General features: G+C 40.1%; 4 protein-coding genes across 5 annotated transcripts; 3 read left to right on the plus strand and 1 right to left on the minus strand.

The window, feature by feature from the left end:
* The first annotated feature begins 2,376 nt into the window (after positions 1-2,376).
* LOC133985440 (saxitoxin and tetrodotoxin-binding protein 1-like) lies at positions 2,377-9,014 on the plus strand. Its single transcript, XM_062425053.1, has 6 exons — positions 2,377-2,564; positions 3,077-3,225; positions 3,568-3,638; positions 4,557-4,655; positions 8,690-8,791; positions 8,934-9,014. The coding sequence occupies exons 1-6, from the start codon at positions 2,445-2,447 to the stop codon at positions 8,978-8,980; spliced, it is 588 nt and encodes a 195-aa protein (XP_062281037.1). The 5' UTR covers positions 2,377-2,444; the 3' UTR covers positions 8,981-9,014.
* Positions 9,015-11,239: 2,225 nt separating this feature from the next.
* LOC133985441 (saxitoxin and tetrodotoxin-binding protein 1-like) lies at positions 11,240-15,334 on the plus strand. The gene is made up of 6 exons (XM_062425054.1): positions 11,240-11,421; positions 12,082-12,230; positions 12,622-12,692; positions 13,655-13,753; positions 15,010-15,111; positions 15,254-15,334. Exons 1-6 carry the CDS (start codon positions 11,302-11,304, stop codon positions 15,298-15,300), a joined length of 588 nt encoding a protein of 195 aa, XP_062281038.1. The 5' UTR covers positions 11,240-11,301; the 3' UTR covers positions 15,301-15,334.
* Positions 15,335-17,243: 1,909 nt separating this feature from the next.
* Positions 17,244-19,980, plus strand: rab33ba (RAB33B, member RAS oncogene family a). Its single transcript, XM_062425050.1, has 2 exons — positions 17,244-18,198; positions 18,728-19,980. The coding sequence occupies exons 1-2, from the start codon at positions 17,971-17,973 to the stop codon at positions 19,220-19,222; spliced, it is 723 nt and encodes a 240-aa protein (XP_062281034.1). The 5' UTR covers positions 17,244-17,970; the 3' UTR covers positions 19,223-19,980.
* Positions 19,981-22,069: 2,089 nt separating this feature from the next.
* On the minus strand, positions 22,070-27,210 carry zgc:113425 (uncharacterized protein LOC541425 homolog). Of its 2 annotated transcripts, none has more exons than XM_062425052.1 (6): positions 26,789-27,210; positions 25,834-25,893; positions 24,107-24,238; positions 23,817-23,963; positions 22,628-22,685; positions 22,070-22,511 (listed from the first exon to the last, which is right to left on the minus strand). In XM_062425052.1, the coding sequence occupies exons 1-6, from the start codon at positions 26,951-26,953 to the stop codon at positions 22,405-22,407; spliced, it is 669 nt and encodes a 222-aa protein (XP_062281036.1). In that variant the 5' UTR covers positions 26,954-27,210; the 3' UTR covers positions 22,070-22,404. The 2 variants fall into 2 exon arrangements, with proteins under 2 accessions (XP_062281036.1, XP_062281035.1); XM_062425051.1 differs by having other exon boundaries at positions 22,070-22,514.
* Positions 27,211-27,490: the final 280 nt, after the last annotated feature.

A 27,490-nucleotide genomic window follows, 5' to 3' on the forward strand; every position in this document is an offset into this window, starting at 1 on the left:
ACCCCAAATATTCCAGAATAGAGGGTCCTGTGTTACAATCACTGACAATTAAGATTGAAAGCTTGTCTCCATCTTCTCCCACTGTACACAAATTAAATTTGAATATCCCAGATACAAGTGCTACCATCTTGTGCTTCTGACATCATTTGGAGCCAGAGTCCGTGCAGTAGTGATCAAGGTACAATACTGTGCTCCGTGGGAAGCTTATGATCTGTAGCTATAGTTGAACAGTTGACTAGTGTGGAGAAATGCAAAAAAAAAGGAAAAAAAAACAAGTGCAGAGAAATGCACATCTGTGTAGGATGGATACCATTTGCTGCTTGCATGTTCTAATTAGTATGACCAAATGGTAATATTTATCATATTAAATGACTGGCTTAGTTTTGGTTTTTGATATTCCTTTGATTACATCTGAAACACAGTTTGGTAATATTGTAATTGTCTACAAGCAGATGATGCTCAAAAAACAATCACTGTTATTTGTTATGATTTTTCTTTTTAATCAGAGCTGCACAGACAATTCTTCTGCTGCACATTCCTCACTTTCTTAAGGAGGATCCATCATGGGTTTTTTTTCAAATCAAATCAAATCAAATTGATTTGATTTTTAAGTCTGTTGAGGTAAGCATAGTTCAATGTCTCTGCAGTGGACTGACCCAAAGCAAATGAAATGGAGGCTTTGTATACAATAAAACCAAGGTAGTGATCAGTTAAGAAACAAAAGGCAGGAAGGGAGAGCATATGCACAGTGAAACAGGTTAATGTTACTTGTGCTCCACAAATATTAGTGTGTTTGCACTTTCAGCTGACATTGAATTAATGCAGGTAAACTTTTAACAGCTAATCATACTTAATCAGTTGTCCCTGCCCCTCCATAATAATAAAAAGTCCTACTCCCAATTGAAGAAGGAGATGAGGCCTTCTGTTGAATGACACTTAACATTACTGAAAGGGGTCTGTGGGAATTTCTTTTTTTTATTATCATTACTATTATAATTATGAAAAAAAAGAATATTGATTTAATCTTTTTCAGTGACAAGAATTGGTAGTATACTTAGTTCAAAATGTGCAGCTGATTTAATCATTTTAGACATTATATCATTTTATAGATGATAATGTTCAATTAATAAGAGGTTCATTTATATTTAACCTTCCTGTCGACCTCCCAGGTCAAATTGACCCCATCTCTTTTGACTGTTCCTTCTTTCCTCCATTCCTTCCGTCTGTCCTTCCTCCCTCCCTCCTTCTCTCTTTCTTTCCTCTCTTCCTTCTGTCCTTCCTCTCTCATTCTTTCCTTCACTCTATCCTTCCTTTCATTCCTCCCTCCCTCCTTCTCTCTTTCTTTCCTCTCTTCCTTCTGTCCTTCCTCCCTCCCTCCTTCTCTCTTTCTTTCCTCTCTTCCTTCTGTCCTTCCTCCCTCCTTCTTTCTTTCCCTCTTTCCTTCCTTTCATTCCTCCCTCCCTCCTTCTCTCTTTCTTTCCTCCCCCCTACCTTCCTCTGTCCCTCTTTCCTTCCTTCCTCCCCTGCTCTTTTCCTTTCTCCCTCCCTCCCTCCTTCCTTCTTTCCTCCCTCCCTCCTTACTTCCTTCCCTCCTTCCTCCCTCCTTTCCTTCCTTCTTGCTCCCTTCCTTCCTTCCTCCCTTCCTTCCTTTCCTTCCTCCCTTCCTTCTTTTCTTTCCTCCCTTCCTTCCTTCTTTCCTCCCTCCTTTCCTTCCTTCTTCCGCCCTTCCTTTCCTTCCTCCCTTCCTTCTTTTCCTTCCTCCCTTCCTTCCTTCCTTCCTCCCTCCCTCCTTTCCTTCCCTCTTCCTCCCTCCCTTCCTTCCTTCCTTCCTTCCTTCCTTCCTCCCTCCCTTCCTCCATCCTTTCCTTCCTTCTTCCTCCCTCCCATCCTTCCTTTCTTGACTTGAGGACAACAGGAGGGTTAAGTTTATTTAGTTTGTTTAGTTTTTTTATATTTAAGTTGATTTTGTTTGTTATTTTGTTTATTTAGTTTGACTTCCACTGTATGCAGAATGCTGCATGCATGTCTTGACAGTGTTATATTTTCACAGCTCAATGTCAGTAAATATTGTGCAGTTAGTATTGGACTCCAAAAGAGTTGCAAGCCTGCATAGGTAGAGCATTTTAAAGTTTTAAAAGGGTCTGTTGGGCTCTGGAGGTGTGGTTACAGCAACTGTGCATGGTGGTGAGGCCTAATGCGATATCTGTTCATGAGGCCCAAAATCCCTGGCGGCATCCCTGCCAGTTGGGGACATGACTTTTGTCCCCAGTTGCACAAGTTGTCCTCAATCAACTGGTCTAAGTCTACGTCCCTGAAAATGGCTGAAGTCACACCCACACACACACCCACGCAATCAGTCATGCCTGATATAAGACAGTGATCTCTCCTCTCTCCAGTTCAAAGGAGAGTTGATTCTCTGGGTGCTGTTACATCTGACTTCCACCATGTGTTTTCTGTCCAAGGCGTTAGCTCTGGCTCTGCTGCTGACCCTGACCACAGCCGCTCCGACTCCTGAAGAATGTGCCAATCTGAAAAAAACCCTATCAGCTGAGGAGCTGCACACGGTACGCTGCTTTACACCACTTTGCCGTTTGAAAATATTATATGAACATATTGTACTATACAACCAACTGCTTCATAGAGCCATTTCAGCTGTACATTTGCATTCCCCACAAAAACACATATAAGATGGTATAGCAATATTGAGTTTTATCTTCTTGGTAATGAGTTGCAGCACTCCAGCTAGCATGACTGATTGAGAAAAGTTTTGATGTTCAAACTACAAATGAATCCTCAGTGTATTTTAATCTAGGGAAAGAAATATGTAATAGCAGGTCGAAATTAGATATCTCCGATACCACCTGCTGCTGGTTAGCAGGTCAAAAAATGTATTTTACTATTCATTTTTATAGGGCAATCCTACGCATCTAAATCTCTAAGTAACATTGGGAGTACTGAGTTCACAAATGGAGCAAGGGGTTCCTTAAATGTTGCCTGGTGCAGAGCAAGCCAGAGTACAAACATCTCCTTGTCTGTCCTACAGCAGAAAAGTAAATCAAGTGTTTCTTCCTTTAAGATCTCTGGGAAGTGGATCTTGCACGAGGCCTACGTTTTGAGCGATGTTGAATACATCGGACAGTCAATGAAAGAGACCAACAGCTCCTGGATTGAATTTAACCCTGCACACAACAACCAGACATTCATTGCTAAACAGGGACTTATGGTGTAAGTGCTGTCAAGTAATCTGTTAAATGTTCATATAAATAAATGTCTGTAAATAAATCCAAGGAAAAGTTGGTCGGTGGGTAAATCCCAGTGGAAGCTACATACAAGCCATATGGTAACCACAGAATTGTGCAACCTTGTCCAATGTTTACTATGCTCACAAGAACAGTCCTGATCGACCCACTGCTGTGGTAACCATGACCTTGATAGAGGAAATTTTCATTCACTTATGTTTACTTGTATGGGTTACAAATGTAGTTAATATTCCTAAGTAACACTGTGTCCTTATCTTATTCATACCATTTGAAAACAGCATCATGTTTTTATCTTTTTTTTTCTCAGGAATGAGATGTGCATCCGCTATTCGAACAATTTTACAGTAGTTGGAAATACATTCCAAAACGCAGCTTCCCGTAAGTCAATCATTTATCAAATAAGCATTTTACAGTTTTGATTAAGGTTGTCCAAGATGTCCATGGAAGAACAGTCAATACTCTGCTACGACAGTGTGTTAACACTCAAAGCAGGTCTTTGAGTTTTAAAACATTCTAAGTTAACTGATGTGAAGAACAAAAGTTGGAGGCCTTCGTTTTGTCAAATTTGAGTGGGGAGTGTTTCATTATGCTTCAAATGAACTAGTCGAAATGAAATCTTGTGTGCACAGGACAGGACTAATGGTGTGAAGAATGAAACTTGAGGAAATATTCAAAAAGCCTCCCTCCTGCTTTATCATCTGCAATAGCGATTTAGATGCTTTTAGAAATCTGAAGGGGTACTTTATTTGAAGCATACTGTGACCTTTACCCCTATAATGCTCTACATGCCATTCCACATACTTCTTGTTTTCCTTTCTGACAAGTGTATAACTGGGAAATCACAGTCACCGATTAATGGGTAAATTGACAAAGGCCAATAACAATCATCTTATACAGTATGCATGTGTTTCAGTCAAGATTAAGAATACATTTAAAATGCATTAGATAACATCATCTATGAGTTGAATACCTACTTGTGAAGATCCATATCAAAGCTAATCAATCAATTAATCAATAAGGAAACCAAGCTGGCGTACACAACTGATAATCACTAAGTCAATCAGTATTAGATCTGAACACATTTCAATCACTGATACAGAGTAACCCAATCAATTAAGTAATCAAACTTCAGAGTAGGGTAATGATCAATCCATGGGTAATGTAGATTTAAATAATTGCATAATGAGTAGCCTATAGATGGATATGTACAGGGATATGTTAACTGCCTCAATTCAGTACACTTACTTCCAACTCTCTTTCTTCCTCACTGCCTTTTCTGTTTTTTTGGCCTTTCAGCTCAAGGTTCAACATCCTTCCTGAAGACCTGTGATGACTGCCTGTTGATGCACTTCAGCAATAGTGCAGGGAGTAGCACTAATCTACTTTTACTTTATGGTAAGAAGCAGTCCATCTCACTTTCTGTTCCTTTCTAAATGCTAAATGCTAGTTAGCTACAGTTAAAAAAAAACAACTTTTATTGTGCTTATTAAGATTGGTTAAGTAAGAAAAATATGATGCTTTCACAGCGGCATGCTTGTATTTCAATAAACACTTTGATTATCACTATTTATGTCCCAGCACGTGTATCTTGACTAAACCAGGGTGTGTACCTCCTTAGTCTCCTAGTTCTGGTAGTAAGAGGTCCAACTGAATCCAGGACAGTAGAGAGGGCCACATTTAAGTCACTTGTGAAATTTTCAACAGAACATGTCTCTGCAGTGAAAGGAGCCACGACTCCTGCTTACAAATGCAGCTTTAGTAGACCCACCAGAGTGGTAAGTGATAAAAACATCTGTGCCGACATTAACAGGACAGGCCAGTGATGCTTCAGATTGATTGAGAATGACCTGACACAGCAGATGCGGTTGGCAAGACCGTCAGATCAGAAACAGCAATCCCTTGCAATGAGTCAACAAAACTGAACAAACTCAGCGAACCCAAAAGGGTCAACAAGTGCCCAAAAAGGCTTTGCTTATCGACTTCATCCAAACATGGAACAAGGCCAGTTTTGACAGTGGACAGACGCTAGGGGAAGGAGGCTAATGCACGCTGCCTGTTACTGTGTCATTATACACTTCCTGGGCAAACAAAAAGTCACCACCAAAAAAAAAGGTCACACACTCTAATTTTTCGTTGGACCGCCTTTAGCTTTGATTACGGCACGCATTCGCTGTGGCATTGTTTCGATAAGCTTCTGAAATGTCACAAGATTTATTTCCGTCCAGTGTTGCATTAATTTTTCACCAAGATCTTGTATTGATGATGGGAGAGTCGGACCACTGCGCAAAGCCTTCTCCAGCACATCCCAAAGATTCTCAATGGGGTTAAGGTCTTGTCTCTGTGGTGGCCAATCCATGTGTGAAAATGATGTCTCATGCTCCCTGAACCACTCTTTCACAATTTGAACCCGATGAATCCTGGCAATGTCATCTTGGAATATGCCCGTGCATGCCCGTATTAAACATAGCCCTGAGTTCTACTGTTGTTTTTCTACGATTTGGTTTCACCAAAGTAGAAAAGTAGTATCTTTTAGTAGAAAAACAACAGTAGAACTCAGGGCCAGTGGTGGCTGGCCAATAGAGGGCGATAGGGCGCCACCCCCCTCCTAGTGTTTTTGACAGGAAGTTTCTGTAACCCCATTGGGAGTCTTTGGGATGTGCTGGAGTAGGCTTTGCGCAGTGGTCCGACTCTCCCATCATCAATACAAGATCTTGGTGAAAAATTAATGCAACGCCTGACGGAAGAAAATCTTGTGACATTGCAGAAGCTTATCGAAAACAATGCCACAGTGAATGCGTGCCGTAATCAAAGCTAAAGGCGGTCCAGGGAAATATTAGAGTGTGTGACCTTTTTTTCGGCCAGGCAGTGTATAAGAATGGCTGACTTTATGTTCTGACTTTAAGTCTTTATGTTCATTATGTTCAGAGACAAAGATGTTAAAAGATCTGGAAGACCCAGGCATGGCGTAGAAGACAGTGCCTGTTTTTAGGTCGACAAATGTGATATCTGTCAGATATTTGAGCTATGTCTGATAGGGGTTGAGCAATAGATAGATATATAGATAGATAGATAGATAGATAGATAGATAGATAGATAGATAGATAGATAGATAGATAGATAGATAGATAGATAGATAGATAGATAGATAGATAGATAGATAGATAGATAGATAGATAGATAGATAGATAGATAGATAGAAACTTTATTGATCCCCTTGGGGAAATTTAGGGTCCAGCAGCTTAATACACAAAGACAACAAAGAAAAATATACTAAAACATTAAATACAAAATACTATACTAAATACTAAATACTAAATAAGAAGAAAAACTAAATACTAAATACTAAAATAAGAACAACAAGGTCTGAGGATGACCCTGTGTGATAAAGTGCAGAAATAAAATAAAATAAAAGTAAAAATAAAAATAAACCTAAAAATATAGTGCAATATACAAATTAAAGTGAATTTGGTGAATATACTTTTTACAATTTAAATTTACAATTTAAAGTGAATTTAGTGAATTTAATCCAGGCTGTGGCTGTGAGGGTCCTTTAATTGCCAGATTGTGAAGTTGTACGGCCCTGGGGACAAATGAATTACTCTGTCAGTTTTGCATGACAGTGAGCGTAGTCTCCAGCTGATCATGCTCTTCTGCTGGATGATGGTGTTGTGAAGTGGATGACCTTCATTGTCCATGATGGTGAGCAGTTGCTCAGGGTCCTTTTGTCTGTTACTGAAGTGAAGCTCTCCAGTTCAGCTCCCACAACAGAGCCAGCTTTCTTTACCAGCCTATCCAGTCGCGGGCTTAGACCTATGGAAATCCACCACCATCTCCTTGGTCTTAGCAGTGTTAAGTTGTAGGTGGTTGAGTTTGCACCATTGCACAAAGTCCTCCACCAGGCTCCTGTACTCCCCCTCCTGCCCATCTCTGATACACCCCACAAATGCAGTATCGTCCGAAAACTTCTGCATGTGGCATGACTTCTTGTTGTAGCTGAAGTCAGACGTGTACAGAGTGAACAGGACAGGAGAGAGCACAGTTCCCTGTGGTGCTCCGGTGCTGCATACCACAGTGTCAGAGGGGCAGTCCTTTAGTCTGACGAACTGTGGCCGCCCTGTCAGGTAGTCAGTAATCCAGGATACCAGGTGAGCGTCTACACCCATCTGCAAGAGCTTGTCTCCTAGCATGAGGGGTTGAATGGTGTTGAAAGCGCTGGAAAAATCAAAGAACATGATTGTCACAGCGCTTTTCCCTTTGTCCGGGTGTGAATGCGTCCTGTGCAGTAGAGTAGTGCAATATCTTCCTTGGCCCCAGGTTGCAGTGATTATTGGTGTAGGATGACTTAGCAGTGACCTCAATGAGTTGGACACCCTTTATTATGCCAAAGTTGTATTTATCTTAAGTCCACAAACAGTCTTGGACAGAAGGAATAAACTGCTCCTGTTCATCATCAGTGGATAGAGAGTGAAATGGGGACTATGTCCCGTTCGTCCCCCAATAGTCCTTGGTAGAACATAACCAGTGCAGCCTGCAGGGTCTTGGTCTTTTCCTCCTCCTTTTTTTGCATATCACATTCAACAGAAATGAAATGTTGCCGCACTTCCCAGCTGAAGCCTTGCTGGACAAGCACATGGTGCTTGAGACAGGGAAGGAGGACTTTCACCATGTATAACATGTTTGGAAAACTCCTTATTAAAACTCATTGTTATGTTTGAGGCCACAGTTTTAGTCTTTTTAGGCCTTTGAACTCTTCCCTCTCTCCTGCTTCGTCCCTCAAATCTTACTCCAATTTCTTCTAGATGGAAATTCCTTGTTTTTTGAAGCAACTCTCTCAGCAATTCTTGTAGTCCCAGTGTTTCAGGAGGTAGAGTGGTGTCGAATGCTCCCACTATGGTTGCACTGAGGTGTAGACTTTAGCATTATCATCATGATTTCAGCTGGTGTAGGCTGATAGATTTCACGCAGCCTACATATTGCCTGGATGAACTTCTCCCCCCTTTCAATTTACAGATAAGGAAGTTCTTTGACTAGTTTGTTCATTGAATTTAGTGCTCACGGTCTGTAGACTGATATCGGGGGTGCCAGTCATCTGCTCATTGCTGCTCAGGTGCTGGGCCAAACATGACAGTCTTAAGAAGTTGCAAAGGTTTAAATCTTCGGCTTTACTAATATTTTCCCACACATGATGTGCTCTACAGCACAAGATGGTGGACTATAGTCTACCATCTTTCTAGATGTGCTGGATACTCTTCTGTAAAAATAAGAAACACCAGTCAAGTACATGCCCTGGAAATTCATTTGTGTGTATCTGACCAATACCACACTTGGGAGTGTGTTTTCACAGTTTTACCTGATTTTGTGTTCTCACTTTATCTTTTTGCATTCTTGATTTTCTCTCACATATCCCTTTAACTTTGTGTTTTTTCCAGCCAAGACAGAGAAGGTACCACAGAAAGACCAGGAAGAAGTCAGGGAACAAGCCAAATGTCTGGGCTTCCAACAGCCTCCACTTTTCACCTACACACAAGCAGGTTCGTCTAATATTACTGAAACTTGTGTGACAGCAATTTAGATCAATAATAATTACACCACTAGTGTATGTCAGTCTAAGTATGGATTCATTAGACAGTTTGAATGTTCATTAAATAGTCATTTCTACTTTTCCTCATGCAGAGTTGTGTCCGGAGCAGAGTGAAACCACCAAAGAAACTGAAGAATAACAGATCCATGATCATTAAAATGCTTAGAAATACAGTATGTGGATGCATGTGTGATTATTGCTTTAATACAGCATGTGGTGATAATAATTGTGGGTACTGTAAGAATATATGAAAATATTCTAAAGTACAAGAAAGAAGAGTGTAGACTTTGTTAGCTATGCTGTAATACTGTAATATATTCTGGGGCTCTAAATGAGCATTGTCCAACCTGAGGCATTAAGATTTATAACAGAATTGAAGCATGGTTCAAAGATTTAAAAAGAACACCATTTCTTCTTGTGTCAAACTACAGTGTGAACCCAAGGCTTTAATGCAAGAGTGACATATTTTATGTATCATTTCGATTTTTTTCAATTCATTTCAAAGGTCTTTCTTTCCCGGTGTGGCAATTTGACAATATACACAGCAGAGCACACACAGGCAGCACACACGTCAACAATATACACATTGCAGGCAGGTACAATTGTATTCATACATGTTTCTTCTTTATTTTCAGTGTTTATTTTTGTATAGGTATATAGTACGGTGGCCGACAAGGGCAAACGCGCAACAACGACCAAATGCTGCAAATACATAAACAATGCAGAACCAAAGACACACAAACACACAAACCACATGCAACAACAAAATGCTGCAAATACAGAAAAGATGCAAAACCAAAACGACACAAACCCCCAAAGCACATGCAATAGAGAAATGCTGCATATTGAGTCAACACAACGGAAGTGTCAACACAACGGAAAAGCACCAGGCCGCTAGGGGGTCCCGACCTCCCGACCTGGACTTATTATACTGCATGGACCAGTCTGTACATTGTACCTGACGAGAGTGGACTAAAACTTTTAGAGAGGCGACATAAAAAGGTACGTGGTTTAAACATTTGGTTGTAATCTTTTACAATAATATAACAATAACAGTTCAAAAAGATTAACTAAGTAAATTTTTAAACCATGTACCTTTTTATGTTGCCTCTCTAAAAGTTTTAGTCCACTCTCGTCAGGTACAATGTACAGACTGGTCCATACAGTGGATATAATAGGTCGAAGATTGACATGGTTAAGAGTTATGAAGATGGGGGTGTAAATGCGATTGATTTTGATGTTATGAATGGTGTCTTAAAACTGAAATGATTAAAATCTTTTCTTACAAACAGACATTCCTTTTGGTATATTATCCCTAATATGATTTTCCAAAAAATGGGTGGAATAGACTTTCTACTGCCTTGTGACTTTGATTGTAGATCACTGCCAGTTAAACGTTCAGCTTTCCATCAGCAAGTGCTGCTCTATTGGCTAGTTATTAGCTAATTTACAAACATAATTTTACACCGCACAACAGTCCAGTGTGGAATAACAGGTACATATTACTAAGTAGAAAATCTGTGTATATCGAGGATTGGAGGTCCAAAGAAATATGGGCTGTTGCACACTTCTTGGATGATAATGGAAACCTTTTACAACACGAGGACTTTTGTGAAAAATTTCAGATTCAATGTAATGTTAAACAGTATAATAGAGTGATAAAAGCCATACCAATTTCTGTGAGATCAATGGTTAGAGAGGATATCTGGAACTCTAACGTCTCCCCTGAACTGAGACAGCTCCATATTGAAGGAGTGAACTTCTGTGATTTTAAATGTACCAACAAAGTCATTAGGAATATTTTACTGAATGCTTATTACCCATACACAGTAAGAAGAAATTATATTCTCAAGGAATTTGAACCTGTAAAGGTTAAGAAAATAAGGAAAAACTATATTTCATTTCCAGTCCCTCCTAAGGGAGTTACCCTAGTACCATTAAGATTACATTTAGACTGTAAAAGTAGGTCTAAAGCCCATTACTTATAGAGGGTATCAGCTGTCATCAAATATTGATTGTCTTCACAGTGTTATATTTTCACAGCTCAATGTCAGTAAATATTGTGCAGTTAGTATTGGACTCCAAAAGAGTTGCAAGCCTGCATAGGTAGAGTATTTTAAAGTTTTAAAAGGGCCTGTTGGGCTCTGGAGGTGTGGTTACAGCAACTGTGCATGGTTGGCGCAGCCTGTGCATGGTGGTGAGGCCTAATGCGATATCTGTTCATGAGGCCCAAAATCCCTGGCGGCATCCCTGCCAGTTGGGGACATGACTTTTGTCCCCAGTTGCACAAGTTGTCCTCAATCAACTGGTCTAAGTCTACGTCCCTGAAAATGGCTGAAGTAGTCACACCCACACACACACCCACGCAATCAGTCATGCCTGATATAAGACAGTGATGTCTCCTCTCTCCAGTTCAAAGGAGAGTTGATTCTCTGGGTGCTGTTACATCTGACTTCCACCATGTGTTTTCTGTCCAAGGCGTTAGCTCTGGCTCTGCTGCTGACCCTGACCACAGCCGCTCCGACTCCTGAAGAATGTGCCAATCTGAAAAAAACCCTATCAGCTGAGGAGCTGCACACGGTACGCTGCTTTACACCACTTTGCCGTTTGAAAATATTATATGAACATATTGTACTCTACAACCAACTGCTTCATAGAGCCATTTCAGCTGTACATTTGCATTCCCCACAAAAACACATATAAGATGGTATAGCAATATTGAGTTTTATCTTTTTGGTAATGAGTTGCAGCACTCCAGCTAGCATGACTGATTGAGAAAAGTTTTGATGTTCACACTACAAATGAATCCTCAGTGTTTATTCAACACTATAAGCATGTAGCTCCAGTTTGAGTTGCGACACTGCAAAATGTTTTCACTTCAGATAGTTTGGAACACCATTTTACTCTGCTGAATCATAAAAAATAATGATCTTTCTCAGCTCTTTTTGCGGTTGTCTCAATTTTGTTGACAGAAGGTCAACATGTTGTTAATGCTAGAAAGCTGACATGATGTCAGGGTTTGGGGGGCCCTTGGCCCCATTTATGACCTCAGCACTCTGTACATTACTCCCCTATTTTAATCTAGGGAAAGAAATATGTAATAGCAGGTAGAAATTAGATATCTCTGATACCACAAAAATACAAGACCCGCTGCTGGATAGCAGGTCAAAAAAATTATTTTACTATTCATTTTTATAGGGCAATCCTTTTATAGGCAAATCAAGTGTTTCTTCCTCTTAGATCTCTGGGAAGTGGATCCTGCACGAATTCTACGTTTTGAGCGAAGTTGAATACACTGGACAGCCAATGAAAGAGACCAACAGCTCCTGGATTGAATTTAACCCTGCAGACAACAACCAGACATTCATTGCTAAACAGAGATTTATGGTGTAAGTCCTGTCAAGTAATCCGCTAAATGTTCATATAAATAAATGTCTGTTTTTCTGTGGCTCACCAACAACAGAACTTCAAACTTCATAAAAAAGAAATCCAAGGAAAAGTTGGTCGGTGGGTAAATCCCAGTGGAAGCTACATACAAGCCATATGGTAACCACAGAATTGTGCAACCTTGTACAATGTTTAGTATGCTCACAAGAACAGTCCTGATCGACCCACTGCTGTGGTAACCATGACCTTGTTAGAGGAAATTTTCATTCACTTATGTTTACTTGTATGGGTTACAAATGTAGTTAATATTCCTAAGTAACACTGTGTCCTTATCTTATTCATACCATTTGGAAAACAGCATGTGTTACATGTTTTTATCTTTTGTTTTCTCAGGAATGAGATGTGCATCCGCTATTCGATCCATTTGACTGTAGTTGGAAATACATTGCAAAGCGCAGCTTCCTGTAAGTCAATCATTTATCAAATAAGCATTTTACAGTTTTGATTAAGGTTGTCCAAGATGTCCATGGAAGAACAGTCAATACTCTGCTACGACAGTGTGTTAACACTCAAAGCGGGTCTTTGAGTTTTAACACATTCTAAGTTAACTGATGTGAAGAACAAAAGTTGGAGGCCTTCGTTTAGTCAGATTTGAGTGGGGAGTGTTTCATTATGCTTCAAATGAACTAGTCGAAATGAAATGTTGCGTGCACATTTTGGGGTGCACAAGATGAATAACAGGACAAATGTTGTGAAGAATGAAACTTGAGGAAATATTCAAAAAGCTTTGAAAAAGCTTTATGATCTGAAACACATTTTTAGATGCTGTTAGAAAACTGAATAAGGGCATTTGAAGCATAATGAAGGCTTTAGTCCCCTATAATGCTTTACATGCCATTCCACATACTTCTGGTTTTCCACTCTGACAAGTGTATAACTGGGAAATCACAGTCACTGATTAATGGGAAAAATGACAAATGCCAATAACAAACATCTAATATCAAACATTAAATATATGCATGTGTTTCAGTCAAGATTAAGAATACATTTAAAATGCATTAGATAACATCATCTATGAGTTGAATAACTACTTGTGAAGATCCATAACAAAGCTAATCAATTAAATAATCAATAAAGCAACCAAGCTGTTGTTTACTACTATACACCTGATAATCACAAAATCAATCAGTATTAGATCTGAACACATTTCAATCACTGATACAGAGTAACCCAATCAATTAAGCAATCAAACTTCAGAGTAGGGTATTGATCAATCCATGGGTAATTTAGATTTAAATAATTGCATAATGAGTAGCCTATAGATGGATATGTACAGTACTGGGATATGTTGACAATCTCCATTCAGTGCACTTAATTCCAACTCTCTTTCTTCCTCACTGCCTTTTCTGTTGTTTTGGCCTTTCAGCTCCAAGTTCCGCATCCTTCCTGAAGACCTGTGATGACTGCCTGTTGGCGCACTTCAGCAATAGTGGAGGGATTGGCACTAATCTACTTTTACTTTATGGTAAAAACACTGTTTTTTCCACCCCACTGAGACATAGGAGAGGAGCAGCTAATGTCAGCCTCTACTGCTGTTTGTTGTCACTTCTCGTTGCGTTGCTCTCCTCTGCTCTCAGAGAGTCTGTTCAGTGCAGGAATACTACTACTTTATTCATCCTCACTCACTGTTCTGCATAAAAGGTCCGGACACTGATTGGAGGACTGATGGAGTTGCTCCGTCAGTAAGCGGCTACAGGACGCTGTTATTAGCAGCTGTGGTCGAGCGAGCTAGAGAGTGAATGAAGAGAGGGAGCGCTGACAGTAAGAAAGCCATTGAATCAGATCAATAAAACTTTATTTTCGGATTGTTTCACATCGTTTACGTTCAACAGCACTAATAAACTTCCCCACACACCTCCACTCAACCCTGCAGCTCAGCCTCAAACCTCTGAATGTGAAACACCTGCGTGCTGTTTAAAACACAGCAGCAGCTTTATGCTGCTTTAGTTGCTTCAGTTTTAAAAAAGGCTTAATGAGAAATCTTCTTTATTTCCATCTGCACAATAAATCAACTCTGATCCTGATCCACTTCTAAGATACCTGGAAGTCGAGTATTTTATTGATTAGCAGACAGTTAGTTTAGTTAATTGAAGAAACACAATGTAGAAAAAGATATTTACTGAAACAGTGTTTTATATGTTCATAAGTAACTAACTAGTTGAACTTAGATAATCACTTCTGCTTTCTTTGTTTCACAGTGGAAATATGGGCATTAGTCTTTTTTGACTGTTTGATTTGAACATAAAATGAACTGGTAAAATGTATTGCTTGTGCTTTGTGGGTGTGTCATGCCATCACCAGTCATACCAGTGGTACAACCAGTAGTTAAATTACTAAAGCACACACAAAACCTATTAATGTTGTTCTCAGAGTGCATCAAGAATAATGCATTTGACTTAAAAATGCTAGATGGCTAGATAGAGGGTCAGATTGAGACCTCACCACCATATTCTCTCAAATTTCTGTGGTAAAACACTGAGATAATAGTATAGTAGTATGAGTACTATAGTCTACCATCTTTCTAGATGTGCTGGATACTCCTCTGTAAAAAATAAGACACACCAGTCAAGTACATGCCCTGGAAATTCATTTGTGTGTCTCTGACCAATACCACACTTGGGAGTTTGTTTTCACAGTTTTACCTGATTTTGTGTTCTCACTTTATCTTTTTGCATTCTTGATTTTCTCTCACATATCCCTTTAACTTTGTGTTTTTTCAAGCCAAGACAGAGAAGGTACCACAGAAAGACCAGGAAGAAGTCAGGGAACAAGCCAAATGTCTGGGCTTCCAACAGCCTCCACTTTTCACCTACACACAAGCAGGTTCGTCTAATATTACTGAAACTTGTGTGACAGCAATTTAGATCAATAATAATTACACCACTAGTGCATGTCAGTCTAAGTATGGATTCATTAGACAGTTTGAATGTTCATTAAATAGTCATTTCTACTTTTCCTCATGCAGAGTTGTGTCCGGAGCAGAGTGAAACCACCAAAGAAACTGAAGAATAACAGATCCATGATCATTAAAATGTTTAGAAATACAGTATGTGGATGCATGTGTGATTATTGCTTTAATACAGCATGTGGTGATAATAATTGTGGGTACTGTAAGAATATATGAAAATATTCTAAAGTACAAGAAAGAAGAGTGTAGACTTTGTTAGCTATGCTGTAATACTGTAATATATTCTGGGGCTCTAAATGAGCATTGTCCAACCTGAGGCATTAAGATTTATAACAGAATTGAAGCATGGTTCAAAGATTTAAAAAGAACACAATCTCTTCCTTTCTTATGTCAAACTAAAGTGTGAACTCAAGGCTTTAATGCAAGAGTAACACATTTTATTTAACAATTTTATTTGTTTCAATTCAATTCAAAGGACTTTCCCAGTGGGTCAATTTGACAAGCAGAGCACATCTCACACACACATCTCAACAATGTGTTTCTTCTTTATATGTCGTGTGTTTATTTGTATAGGTATATAATATGGACTAATGCCACACCACATAATTGATAGTTTAAGCTAATTTCAAATACATGAAATTCAGTGGTGGGATTTTGTCAACATCCTGCCAAAAAATTTGAATTGCTTGACCAAATGTCATAATTTTTGGCTTTTGTCTCTTTTTGTTACATTTCCATCACAGCTCAACAGTGAAAAACTGTCTGAGGAACAATGGCGGCACTAGAGTATTTTTTGTGGTTCAACTATGGTGGGGCTAACCCATACAGCGGTGGGGCTCAAATCAATGCCAGAATTTCAATGTGAATATATATTCAATGAAACAACACCCTCCCACAGCTAGAAACACTCACACACACACACACACACACACACACACACACACACACACACACACACACACACACACACACACACACACACACACACACACACACACACACACACAGAGAGAGAGAGAGAGAGAGACGCTAGTTAGTTAATACTGTAGTTACGTTAACAGAACAGCAGGTGGATACGACTGAAAATTCGGCAGATATAGAAGGCGATGAGACCAATATAAGATCACAGTGGGCCAATACGGCAAACTTTGACACACAGATCACCCAATTCAACACAACACAATACTACCACACAACAGCCAAGAGTCAAAACACATCTCCAACAAATTAAATATGCTAATTAAGCAATAAGACCGCAGCAAGGAAGGAACAGACAACACACAAAACGCAATAACAAAGTCAGCAAAGTTTCCAAAAACAATATTAAAACTCACCAGGTTGAGATTTTCAAATGAGTACAATCCGCCGGTTTTTTTTCCGCTCACATGAGTGACGTACGGACTGACAGGTTCCCCACTGATCTCAGGGACAGTGACAGTCTATGTTGATTAATAATAACGGCGATACTGGAGGCCGACTCTTAATGAACCCAGATCAGTGACAGTTGTGATCGCAGCTGCCTGAATGCCGTCACGACGTGGAGGCGCTGTTGGACTCCGCACTTTTCTTGGTTGTTTTATGGTAGGGCTAACGGTAGGGCTAACACAATTCTTGATGGGGCTATACTAGCCCAGCCAAGCCCTACCCTGGCGCCGCCTATGCTGAGGAAACACTAAGAGTTGATGCTAAAAAGACAATAAATGTGTTAGATATCACTTGACTAACCTGACTAACTCAGACTGCTGAAGCTCAATAGAAGCTTTACATATACTTTTACATGACTTTGTGGACACACTGTGGATACAGTCCTCCATCACTTCCATTGAAAACACAATTGAAGGAGATCTCTAAACATTCAGTCTGAACAGGAGGAATTTGTTTTAGGGCACATTTGAAAAATTCAGAATCTTTCCTTTAAGTTTGACTCTTTAACTTCTGCAGAGGACCAAGCCATTGAACACTTTAACACATGCTCATATTCATAACAAATGGCATTTTAGTTTATAACTGTGGAATTATTTTGTCATGAAATGTCATTCTAATTCTAATGCTTCACTTTTCACAGAAATTTAACTATTTTTCCATTTAACCAGCAGATGTCGCTGGCACTCAGCAAAACTATTTACTATACTGTATATGGACAGTTTAATGTAGCTCTATCTTATCGGAACATGCGGTTTTCATACGGCTAACGTTAAAAAACAAAAACAAAACACTGGATAAGCCTTGAACCACTAAACCTAGCATTTGAGTACCCAGGCTATTTATCTGTCTGTCTGCCTTAAAACATCCATGCACTATTCATCATGCTTTATTACCACGAAAGCCAACACAGAATATTAGTTAGGGAGGTTTTTCTATCTGTTTTCCATCTTAAGTAGTAGTTAACAACTGAATTAAAACGAAAAATATTTAATAAGTAGCGTTTAATAATTCGTTAAAATTGATTAGTTTCTTGTGTTAAACGCGATTTTACAGTCTTCCCACGGGACATTGAACGCTGCACAACTAGGCTATATCTCGCGAGACTTCCCTTCGACAACATTGTACGTGGCTTCACAGCTGAGCAGAGTACTGGGAGTGTTTACTGGGTTCTACTGGTTTAAGCTAACATTACAGAAATGCGTGTTGACAACGTACGAAGGTCAAATAAATGCTGCGTGTTGTGAGTTAATGCGTTTGAGTTCGAACACGGAGCGGTAACGTTAGCTTCCTCGTCACCCAGCAGCAGCAGCAGCAGCGCAGCCTGACTGATCATCCAGCCCCGGGTTGATATGGCAGAGAGAGGGTCGACGGGTGAATTCTCCGGCTCTCTGACGAGCTCGACTCTTCCTCCGCCGAGGACCCGCATCTTTAAAATCATCGTGATCGGGGACTCCGGGGTCGGGAAGACCTGCCTCACTTACCGCTTCTGTGCCGGCAAGTTCCCCGAAAAGACCGAGGCCACGATCGGTGTGGACTTCAGGGAGAGGCTGGTGGAGATCGACGGCGAGAATATCAAGGTGGGCACTGGCAGCCTGGCACTGTTACTGGGAGAACTGGGTGCTGGCTGCTTGTTATGATGTGGGAAACAGAGTCATGCAAAAGTCATTGTGTAGAAACAGTAGAGCCTCCACCCCTGTGTGTTCACTCTGCAGCAGGGCAGTGTCAATGAGCATGCTTGATATCACTTGCACACATGCAGCTGTGATGGGTACTGAACAGCCTCACTGCAGCAGCTGAGGGTTAGGTGCCTTGCTCAAGGGCTCATCAGTGGTGGATGCAGAGGGAGAAACACCTACTGGATTTGTTGGGACTATTTTTGAGCACTAATCCATACTTGGAGTTCTATTGAGTATTTCTGGCAGCAGGGTGGTGTGTGTGGGATTGAGCCAAAAGAAACTACAGTGTGTGTGTTGATGTTGAATAAGGAACATGTCAGTCAGTGTAACAGTGTGGCTCATGGCTGTGTTTTAATGAATAAACAATCTTAGTGGAATCAGTTAATTATTGTTTTTTTAATTCATTTCCTCACTGTACCACCCCACACAGATCCAGCTGTGGGACACTGCAGGCCAGGAGCGCTTCAGGAAGTCCATGGTGCAACACTACTACCGTAATGTGCACGCCGTCGTCTTTGTCTACGACGTCACCAATGCCGCCAGCTTCCGCAGCCTCCCCGCCTGGATCGAGGAATGCAAGCAGCACGCTCTGGGCACAGAGGTTCCGAGGATCCTAGTGGGGAACAAGTGCGATCTCCAAGACTCCATCCAAGTGGGCACGGATGTGGCGCAGCAGTTTGCCGACGCCCACTCCATGCCACTGTTTGAGACATCTGCAAAGAACCCAAACAGCCAGGGAGACGGAAGCTGCGGAAACAGTGACCACGTCGAGGCTATTTTTATGACGGTTGCCCACAAGCTCAAGTCTCAGAAGCCTCTGGTGTTAAGCCAGCCGCCCGGAGGATCAGGGGGCACCATCAACCTGAGCAGGGGGAGGGATGATAGTGGAGACGGGGGTAGGGGCTGGGGCTGCAGCAGCTGCTGAGGGAGAAAGATGGAGACAAAGAGGAAGAGGACCTCAGCCTCAAGGATGGATCAAGTAAAACGGTTTCACAATCAGAAACACACATACAGTATGAATGTGTCCATTAAGACAGAAGCACAAGCTCGTGCTCACATTTCTAAATGACCTTAAATGTTTTTTTGGGTTGTATTTACAGTATGATTGTTGTTTTTCTCGGAACGCCAAAATCTACTGTTGGTTCATGGAAATGATTCTGAACTTGGCCAAAAATCAGATTTTGGGTCAGTCCTGAGCCAGTTGACCTACCTACATGGGTTCAGTGGCAGAAAACATAGAGACACAGTGGCATTAATAAATAACGTAAAGAGCACCTGAGATTGTTGGGAGGAAAAAGTGTCATCCACGGAAATGTCTTTCTTTATGACAGCTTGTGAGATGTCCAAACGTCTGCCTCTTGTGGGAACAATGAGCCGAAACAACTTCCACTGTCACACATCAGCCAAAAAAATAAAGTCCAGACAAAACCAACATCTCATCGTGAAGAAGCACCTACTGGCCAGGATACGCAACTTGCATTAATTTTTTATCAGGAAATTAAAATGTGACTTTTTTTATGCCAATTGATGGAAAGAGGAAAAAATAACAGAACACCTTACATTATAATACAATCCAACATTACAGGCTACCACATATGTGACATGTTATTTATATAATCAGTTACCTGAGAAGATCAACTCTGCTAGTTTTTAAGTTTGTGGTAATGTGGTAATGCCCACATATATATATTAAGGTGTTTGTGTTATTTTTTCCACCTTCTGATTCAACCATTTTATTAAAGGTACCCTGTGGAGTTTCCTTGTAAAAAACACTCATGTTTACATTCAGTGTTTCTCACCAGTGTATCTTTGAAGCCTAGTAAACACACTCTGCAGGGTACCTTTTTTAGTCTTGTTGAAAACCTTTTACTCTTTAAAAACATATGTGCATTATTATCTTGGGGGAAATGGTTCATATGTAACCTTTGTTTGTAACCCATTGGAAGCTCACTGTAGACTTGTAATCAACTGAGAAAAAAGGGATAGTGGTAAAATCCACTGGAGGAATCACATTCCCTTATTAGGAATCAAGATGGAATATTGAATTACTTCCTTTTTTAAAAACATATCACACAATAAATAAAAATGTCACTTAACAACCCCAAGTGGTCCCTTTTAAGAGCAGTTGGCAGTTATACAACATTATATTAAAGGTACCCTGTGGTGTTTTTGTGAAAAAAAAAAAACTAAAGCTCTGCTCTAGGCCTGTCACAATAATTACATTATTGACTTATCGTACAGGAACGTCATTATCAACATGTCTATATATGGACTTATAATATGATACATGGACATGACCATTTTTTTTACCTCAATATTGCCACACTTCACATTAGCAGCTAAGAGGTAGTTTGCATTTTTTCACGCCAGTGTAGCACCCACTCTCCAATCCGTTGCATTATTATACTATTATATTATCATTATATCAATGATATAACATGATCTTCAATTGACAATAATATTGTTTATCGCGATTATTTCAGAGACAATATATCGTCCAACAAAAGTAGTTATTGTGACAGCTTTACTCTGTTCTAGAGGTCTAAAAAACTTACTGAGTGCATTTATTCTCAAAACATTTGCAAAGCTGAATTTAAAAAAAAAAAAATGAAATCTTGCAACGTTTACTTTCACGGTTGTTAGTTTGCCGTCTTCTCCTTTGTTGTCACATTACTGCCACCAAATGGCAATCGGCAGAATAGTGTGAAATCATGGGTTCGGTGTGTAATTGCATACGATACGAACAAAATGGGGGGCCCATTTTTTGAAAACGCTGCTCTGTAACACTGTTCGTTCTGATAAACTCCACAGGGCACCTTTTAATGGATAGGTTAAAGTAATTAACGGCTAGCAGATTAAGAGTGGACCCATCTTCACAAACCCAATACATGAGATTGAGAGTCATATATTAAGATGTTTATTCCTACAGTCGGTGATGAGGGAATATCTTGGGAATAAAGGGTGATAAAGGATACAAAGGGAACCTGTAAGAATAAACTCTAGAAAAAAAAAGATGTTAGCTGCGTACAAGAACCTGATTGGTTAACTAGAGCATAGTACTGTGTAGGCTAGCCAGTGAATCAAGCAGTACCTCTCAGTGATAAAGGCTTTGTAGTGTGCACCTCTTGGGCATCTCAACATGTACATGGATGTCTATATACCCACTACTTTTTTTCCTGTATGTAAGCTTGTGATACAATACTCAGCATGTCTCACAAACACTGTTAAAGCTGACTTTTAAAGTCTTCATAAGCCATGACACACCTGAGGCTGAGGCCTACACATGTCTAAATTATTCAGTTTTCTTTGGCCGCAGCTGGTCCTGTGGCTCCTCTGCCGATCAACCCCAGGTTTAGCTGTACATTAACGTGTTGTTGAAGGACTATCAATCAAACCAAATGGCCTTCTCTCAGGACTCGCTGTTCAGAGGCTACGCACAGGAATCGGGGAGAATACGAGCGTCTCTGCAACGTGACGTGTAAGACAGTGGAAGACATCATGTGGGCGTTTTATTGTACTAAATTTGCTGCTTTTTATGTTCAATAAGTGTCCTTTGTTTTCAAGAAATGAACATCCCACCCCTCCACCCCCAGCAAATATCCAAGAAAGAACATGTTAGTCAACTGTATTGACTACTGGGGAAAGGAGAAAAAGGGAGATGCTTGCAATGGTTTTGTCATGCGTAACCTTGCAATAAACTACCCTGAGCATTTCAAAATGTGGAGTCGTATCTTTGTAGAGGCATAAAGTTGACCAAATGGTAACAGCTCAGTCAAGTTTTATTAATTAAATACTCATAAAATGTCAAAGATCACAGTCACACTGCATACAGACAATCTGGTTTTGTTTCCACACATACAAACATAGAACTTGGCAAGGTTTCAATGAGTCTATCTATAGAAATCTTTGGTCAGGGAGCAAATCGGTTAATAAGCACAAACCACTTGCATATGTCATATAAATATCTCTTTACAGCATTCCTGTTTTTCAAGATAGAAAAAAAGTATGAAATGTGTAGGGACTTCTTAAAGGCATTACAATCCCTAATCATTTCATTTAGTATGAAGAAACAGAACAAGTAGGAACACTTTCTTTGATGTAAATGTGTCAGGTTAGTCTGCTGTATGGAGGCAGTTTGGAGGGTTCATCCTCCTCCTCTCTGCTGGCCTGGTCAGTGGGCTGAGCTGGAGAGTAGAAGAGCCTGTCATCACCTCCTGCTGGACAAAGAGGGGAACTCCATCACATACTGACTGCTGAGAGCAAAGCTTCACCAATCAAATGGTAAAATAAGCGGCAACGGTGGCTAAGAACATTTAACAGTAGTCCTTACCTTGCCGGGTAAACACCATCTCAGTGTCCCCGGGATCACACTGAGGAACCAGAGTCTCCTGAAACATTACAAATGCGACAGAAAAGTGAGTCAGGTTTAAAAATCAAAGCTCTAATTTGCTACAAAATTAATGTTTTGAAAGATAAAATCCTTGTTCTCAGAAAAATCAACAAGACTAGCTGAGCAAATAACTGAAATCTACAGTATGTCCTGGCAGAAGCATCTCTGGTGGGGTTTAAAACAAACAGCAAACTAGCATGACTTGAGGCTCAAGCCTACAGTACGTGGGAGAACCGTATAACCGACGGCCAAACACTTTTGTCAAAATATTTCAGTTTAATTTAGCCTCATTACAATTCCTGCCCTGCTAGCACAATTAGCTAACATAGCTAACATTTGCTCAAGTGTGTAGCACTATGTGTTCCAGTAGTCTAGCGATAGCTTGGGTCTGAGGTAGGGAGGCGTGTTTGCAGAGTGTGAAAGACAACACCCTGCAGTCCTTACCTGGAAGATCCTGGCTACAAACAGAAAAGATGGTGTTGACCATAAGCTGCAACTCTGGGCTTCAAACCGGATCCAGTAAAACCAATGGCTCACTTCATCTTTCTTTATATGCAGTGTGTGGTTTCGAACACAAGGTCAGTAGAGACCGCGACTGATCATTTCTCGAAGCAACCATAATTAGGTACAGCTAGTATAATGCAGATATAACGTTACCTCCAAGTCACTACATTAATATAGTGGGTTATAGAAGAAGCCTATTAAGGAATGGAACATTCACGGTGTAGTAGTTCTTTCACACCTGTGTGGGAGCCAAGATGCTACTACATCACAGGCTAACATTAGTGGCTCTGTCTGGCTTTTATTGGATTTAGAGAAGTTTTCAGTCCAGCGACTCCAGGTAGCAATACATCCTCATTCCTAACGCTTGTTCTTTTGCAAAAGTAAAAACGAAATACTGTTAGAAAATAAAAACAATATTGCATAAATCTAACCAAGCTTGTTCTAAAGCTGCTAGCAACAGTATCTTCAGTGGGAAAACAAAACAGACAGTCGCCGGTAGGAAATGAAAAACGTGGTGAAGCATCAGTAACTAATGGGTTTCCACACTTAAATTACTTGATTTATGGATCATCATACAAAAGGCCTTCTTTACTGAACACAATTCGGCATGACTGTTCTTCCCTACCAGTCCAGTTCTGGAGTCGTAGCAGCCACAGCAGGGGAGACTACGGCAGCCGACGTAGGCGATGAGAGAGGAGAGCACCAGGCTGATGGTGCAGGTCAGCAGTATGGTGGCATTGGCTCCCTTCACCATTCTATGAAGCACGAACGTCTGAGCGGAGAGAAAAGCAATGTTTGATAGAACACACAGTATTTGTTAGTTAATTTATCATTCATTTTTCACTCTACAGACCTAAAACTATGAAAATTGGAATAATAAAATATTAAAATAGTATGATCTGTGTGTGCGTGTACCACTTCCGGACTGTCGTGATGGTGGAAGACCTCTTCATCCTCCTCCCCGTACGTGAGTGTCAGGCAGGAGTAACCTGATATAAAAACAGCCGCTGCACAGGACAGTCCTGCTGCCAGCACCATCACACTCACCTGGAGGAACAGGTAGACAGCCATGGAATGACACTGTGTGTGTGTGTGTGTGTGTGTGTGTGTGCGTGTGTGTGTGTGTGTGTGTGTGTGTGTGTGTGTGTGTGTGTGTGTGTGTGTGTGTGTGTGTGTGTGTGTGTGTGTATAACAGAGAAAAAGAGTGTGCATTCCTCACTATCTAACTGATAAATACTTCATTCCGTCAAATTTATTATAAATAATTGAGTCATTTTTTTTAAAGAAGACTGAATGTCAAAACTGTCTGATTCCAGCTTCTCAAATGTGAATATGTTCTGGTTTCTTTTGTCTTCTATGTATCTTTGAGTTGTGGACTGTTGGTCAGGACATTGGAAGACATTTGAGGACATCACCTTGGGCTGTGGGAAACAATTACTGACATCTGTCACTATTTTAAATACAAACAACTAATCGATAATTGGGAAAATATTTGACAGATTAATCGATAATAAAAAATCATCTTTAGTGGCAACCTCATTCAATTCCTTAAAAGGTGTGTTACCATACTAATAATACAGTAGTGCCAGCTATGCCTTTCCCTAAACAAGAGAGGGCCAAAAGAGAAGAGACAAGATCACTGGTTGAACTGCTTCTAATCAATTATCCCACTGACCATAAGCAGTTTCTGTGGCATTGTACCATTTACATTAACTCCAAGAATTTTCTGTTTGGGAACACTTGGAAGTTTTGTCGGTTATGTAAATCCTGTGGCAGGAAGGCGCCACACCCATTCCATTACACATCACCACATTGTGAATAGCTGAGTGTTACTGATAATGCTTTTGTAATGTGTTGTTCTGCAGAAACATCAATACTGATGATCTGTTTGGTGAATGAGTTCCCCTACAACTTATATTGTTTCCTCTTCTTTCAGTTGTTTAAATACCTGAAGCTGTCATCAAAGCATGGATAACATGAGCATGTCCAAATAGATGTTTTACACACGGAGCACAGCAGCAATAACTTAACTAATACAACAACTCTTATCTGCTTTTTTTCCTGTTCAAAACTGTCCAATAGTAAAGGCTCAGTTCACCCACATGACTAAAAACATACACATTTCCCCTCCTTTCCTCTAGTCTCTCCATGCAGCTACTGATACTTTGGTTTATCTGTCCACATTTTCATACATCTGTTCAGATTTTTCAGAACAATACGTTCAAGCAACAATACCGAATGTGCCAGATTTTTGTGGGTTTTCATGTGCAGGGAGGGTGGAGGACACCAAAAGTTTGCCTGTAGGGCACCAAAGCATCCCGCATCTATCTTGGTGACTCTTGTTTCCCTTTAACACAGTGGAGTTACGGCTTATTGGATTATTGTTTAGTCATAAGAGATGTGATATGGCTTTCAGATGAAGACAAGGGGGAAACAAATCAATGTGGCCACACCAACCCAACAATAAATATATCTGTGCACACCACTACTGAGGAAAGGTAGACAATGTTTTATTAATGGATGCTCAGGTTCCTATAAGAAAATTATAGATTTATATCACAAAAATACCTGAAACTTACAGAACCTTTGAAAGGTAAAGTCAACATACACGAGTAGTATCAAGAAAGCATCACATGACTTACCAGTACTGAGTTTTTCCTTTGGGAGGCAAACAGCGCCAAAACACCTGGAGAGGCCATGATCTGAAAGCAAGTGAGAATATATAATCTGAATGAAATGAAACATGAGTTAAACACTGGAGGATCTGTCCTAATGAAAACTGATATCTCTCACACCATTCCATCTAATAATATAGTGGTGCCTTGTTTAATCATCATAGGCAATAGTTGTTATAAAGAGACTAACTGGCAAACCACTAGTACAGCAATGATGATTAAATATTGGCCTATAGTAAAATGAAGACAATAGTTGACTAATGTGGGACAACTCAACTCAAGTGCATTTATCTCTTCTTCTATTCAGTTATTTTAAAGCTAACTAGTATATGCATATTGTGTAAGTTATATTGTTTAAAATGATACGCTACATACAGGCTACTAGTTCTTTAACCTAAAAACTATGGGTATGCACATTTCAGAAAGTTTTGGTATTTCTAAGAATAAAAACTAGTGTCCCACATTACAAAATCTACACATTCTGAAACAATTTGTCGCAATATGTACAATATCCAAACAAGGAAACATCTCAGGTATTTCATAATGATATTAGGTGTTGATATACTGTACTGGATTTATATGTGAATAAGGTAAACAAGTCAGAATTGCAATGTAATTTACCCTACACATAAAGGAGTAAAGTTGCAGTAAAATATGTGTGTATGGTTGGTAATACTAGTAGTTGGAGTGTGTGTGATAGGGTGGATCAGGGTAATGTGGGACACTTTTTGCAATTCTGACTTTAAATATGAATCTAATACATTATATCAACACCTAATATCATTATAAAATCACTGAGATGTTTCCTCGTTTAATCAGAAGACAATTTTTAGATATTGAAACATATTCCTGTAGTTAAGTGATATACTGGAGTCTAGTTGTCCCACATGACCCCTAACACCCTACTGGGGGAATATCTCACCAGTCCTCCCCACACCGGTGTCCTGGTGGTACTCAGCGGGGTATCCTTGCGGAAAACAGCGTCCATGAACCCGCAGACCACACAAAGACCCGCGCAAGCTATCTGGAGGATACCGAGAATGAGCACACTCCTCTGGTTAAAAATGAAGTACCTGTAGCGGTCCATCTCCAGGTGTTCACCCGCTAGAAAAGACGAGTGTACAATACAACACAGCCTGCAGTGTTTATTTAAAAGCTTGTGGGCGAAACTTCAAGTTCGCTTGAGGCTCGTTGTGTTTTTTTGAGGCCCCTGTGTTAAAAAACATGAGTCTCGGTGGTGATAACTGCAGAAAATGTGTCTGAAGATTAAATGTTTTCATTCGAGAAAAGCTACATGTAGAGTATTATTGTCCAGTGGTGTGTGAGTTCCGGGCAGCAGGCTGGTTTCACTGTCGGTTCAGCAGGTAGGAAGTTTATCCATTAACCTGGCTCTCCAGCAGCAGGTGCACCTTGAAGCTTTGTGCCCTGAGTTTAGACTCTCAGGCGGACATGGGTTTAAAAAAAAAAAAAATCAGTATGAGGCTAATTCTGGATGTAAAACTCAGGAACATTCATGTATATAATCTCAATTTCTGCATATTGCACTTAAAATATTGCAGATTTATTTACACAAAGATCCAGATTACTGTATATAGTATTTTATTTTATAGTAAATGGTAAATGG

Source organism: Scomber scombrus, chromosome 9 (assembly GCF_963691925.1).
Source record: "Scomber scombrus chromosome 9, fScoSco1.1, whole genome shotgun sequence".
In the NCBI taxonomy this organism is placed as follows: Eukaryota; Metazoa; Chordata; class Actinopteri; order Scombriformes; family Scombridae; genus Scomber; species Scomber scombrus.

Coding starts and splice junctions, on each gene's coding strand:
- LOC133985440 (XM_062425053.1), top strand. CDS start 2,445: ATGTGTTTTCTGTCCAAGGCGTTAGCTCTGGCTCTGCTGCTGACCCTG. Junction 3,639..4,556: donor ATTCCAAAACGCAGCTTCCC/GTAAGTCAATCA, acceptor TTGGCCTTTCAG/CTCAAGGTTCAACATCCTTC. Junction 8,792..8,933: donor TTTCACCTACACACAAGCAG/GTTCGTCTAATA, acceptor TTCCTCATGCAG/AGTTGTGTCCGGAGCAGAGT.
- LOC133985441 (XM_062425054.1), top strand. CDS start 11,302: ATGTGTTTTCTGTCCAAGGCGTTAGCTCTGGCTCTGCTGCTGACCCTG. Junction 11,422..12,081: donor CAGCTGAGGAGCTGCACACG/GTACGCTGCTTT, acceptor TCTTCCTCTTAG/ATCTCTGGGAAGTGGATCCT. Junction 15,112..15,253: donor TTTCACCTACACACAAGCAG/GTTCGTCTAATA, acceptor TTCCTCATGCAG/AGTTGTGTCCGGAGCAGAGT.
- rab33ba (XM_062425050.1), top strand. CDS start 17,971: ATGGCAGAGAGAGGGTCGACGGGTGAATTCTCCGGCTCTCTGACGAGC. Junction 18,199..18,727: donor TCGACGGCGAGAATATCAAG/GTGGGCACTGGC, acceptor CACCCCACACAG/ATCCAGCTGTGGGACACTGC.
- zgc:113425 (XM_062425051.1), bottom strand. CDS start 26,953: ATGGACCGCTACAGGTACTTCATTTTTAACCAGAGGAGTGTGCTCATT. Junction 24,239..25,833: donor AAAGGAAAAACTCAGTACTG/GTAAGTCATGTG, acceptor CTGTTCCTCCAG/GTGAGTGTGATGGTGCTGGC. Junction 22,515..22,627: donor GATGGTGTTTACCCGGCAAG/GTAAGGACTACT, acceptor CTCTTTGTCCAG/CAGGAGGTGATGACAGGCTC.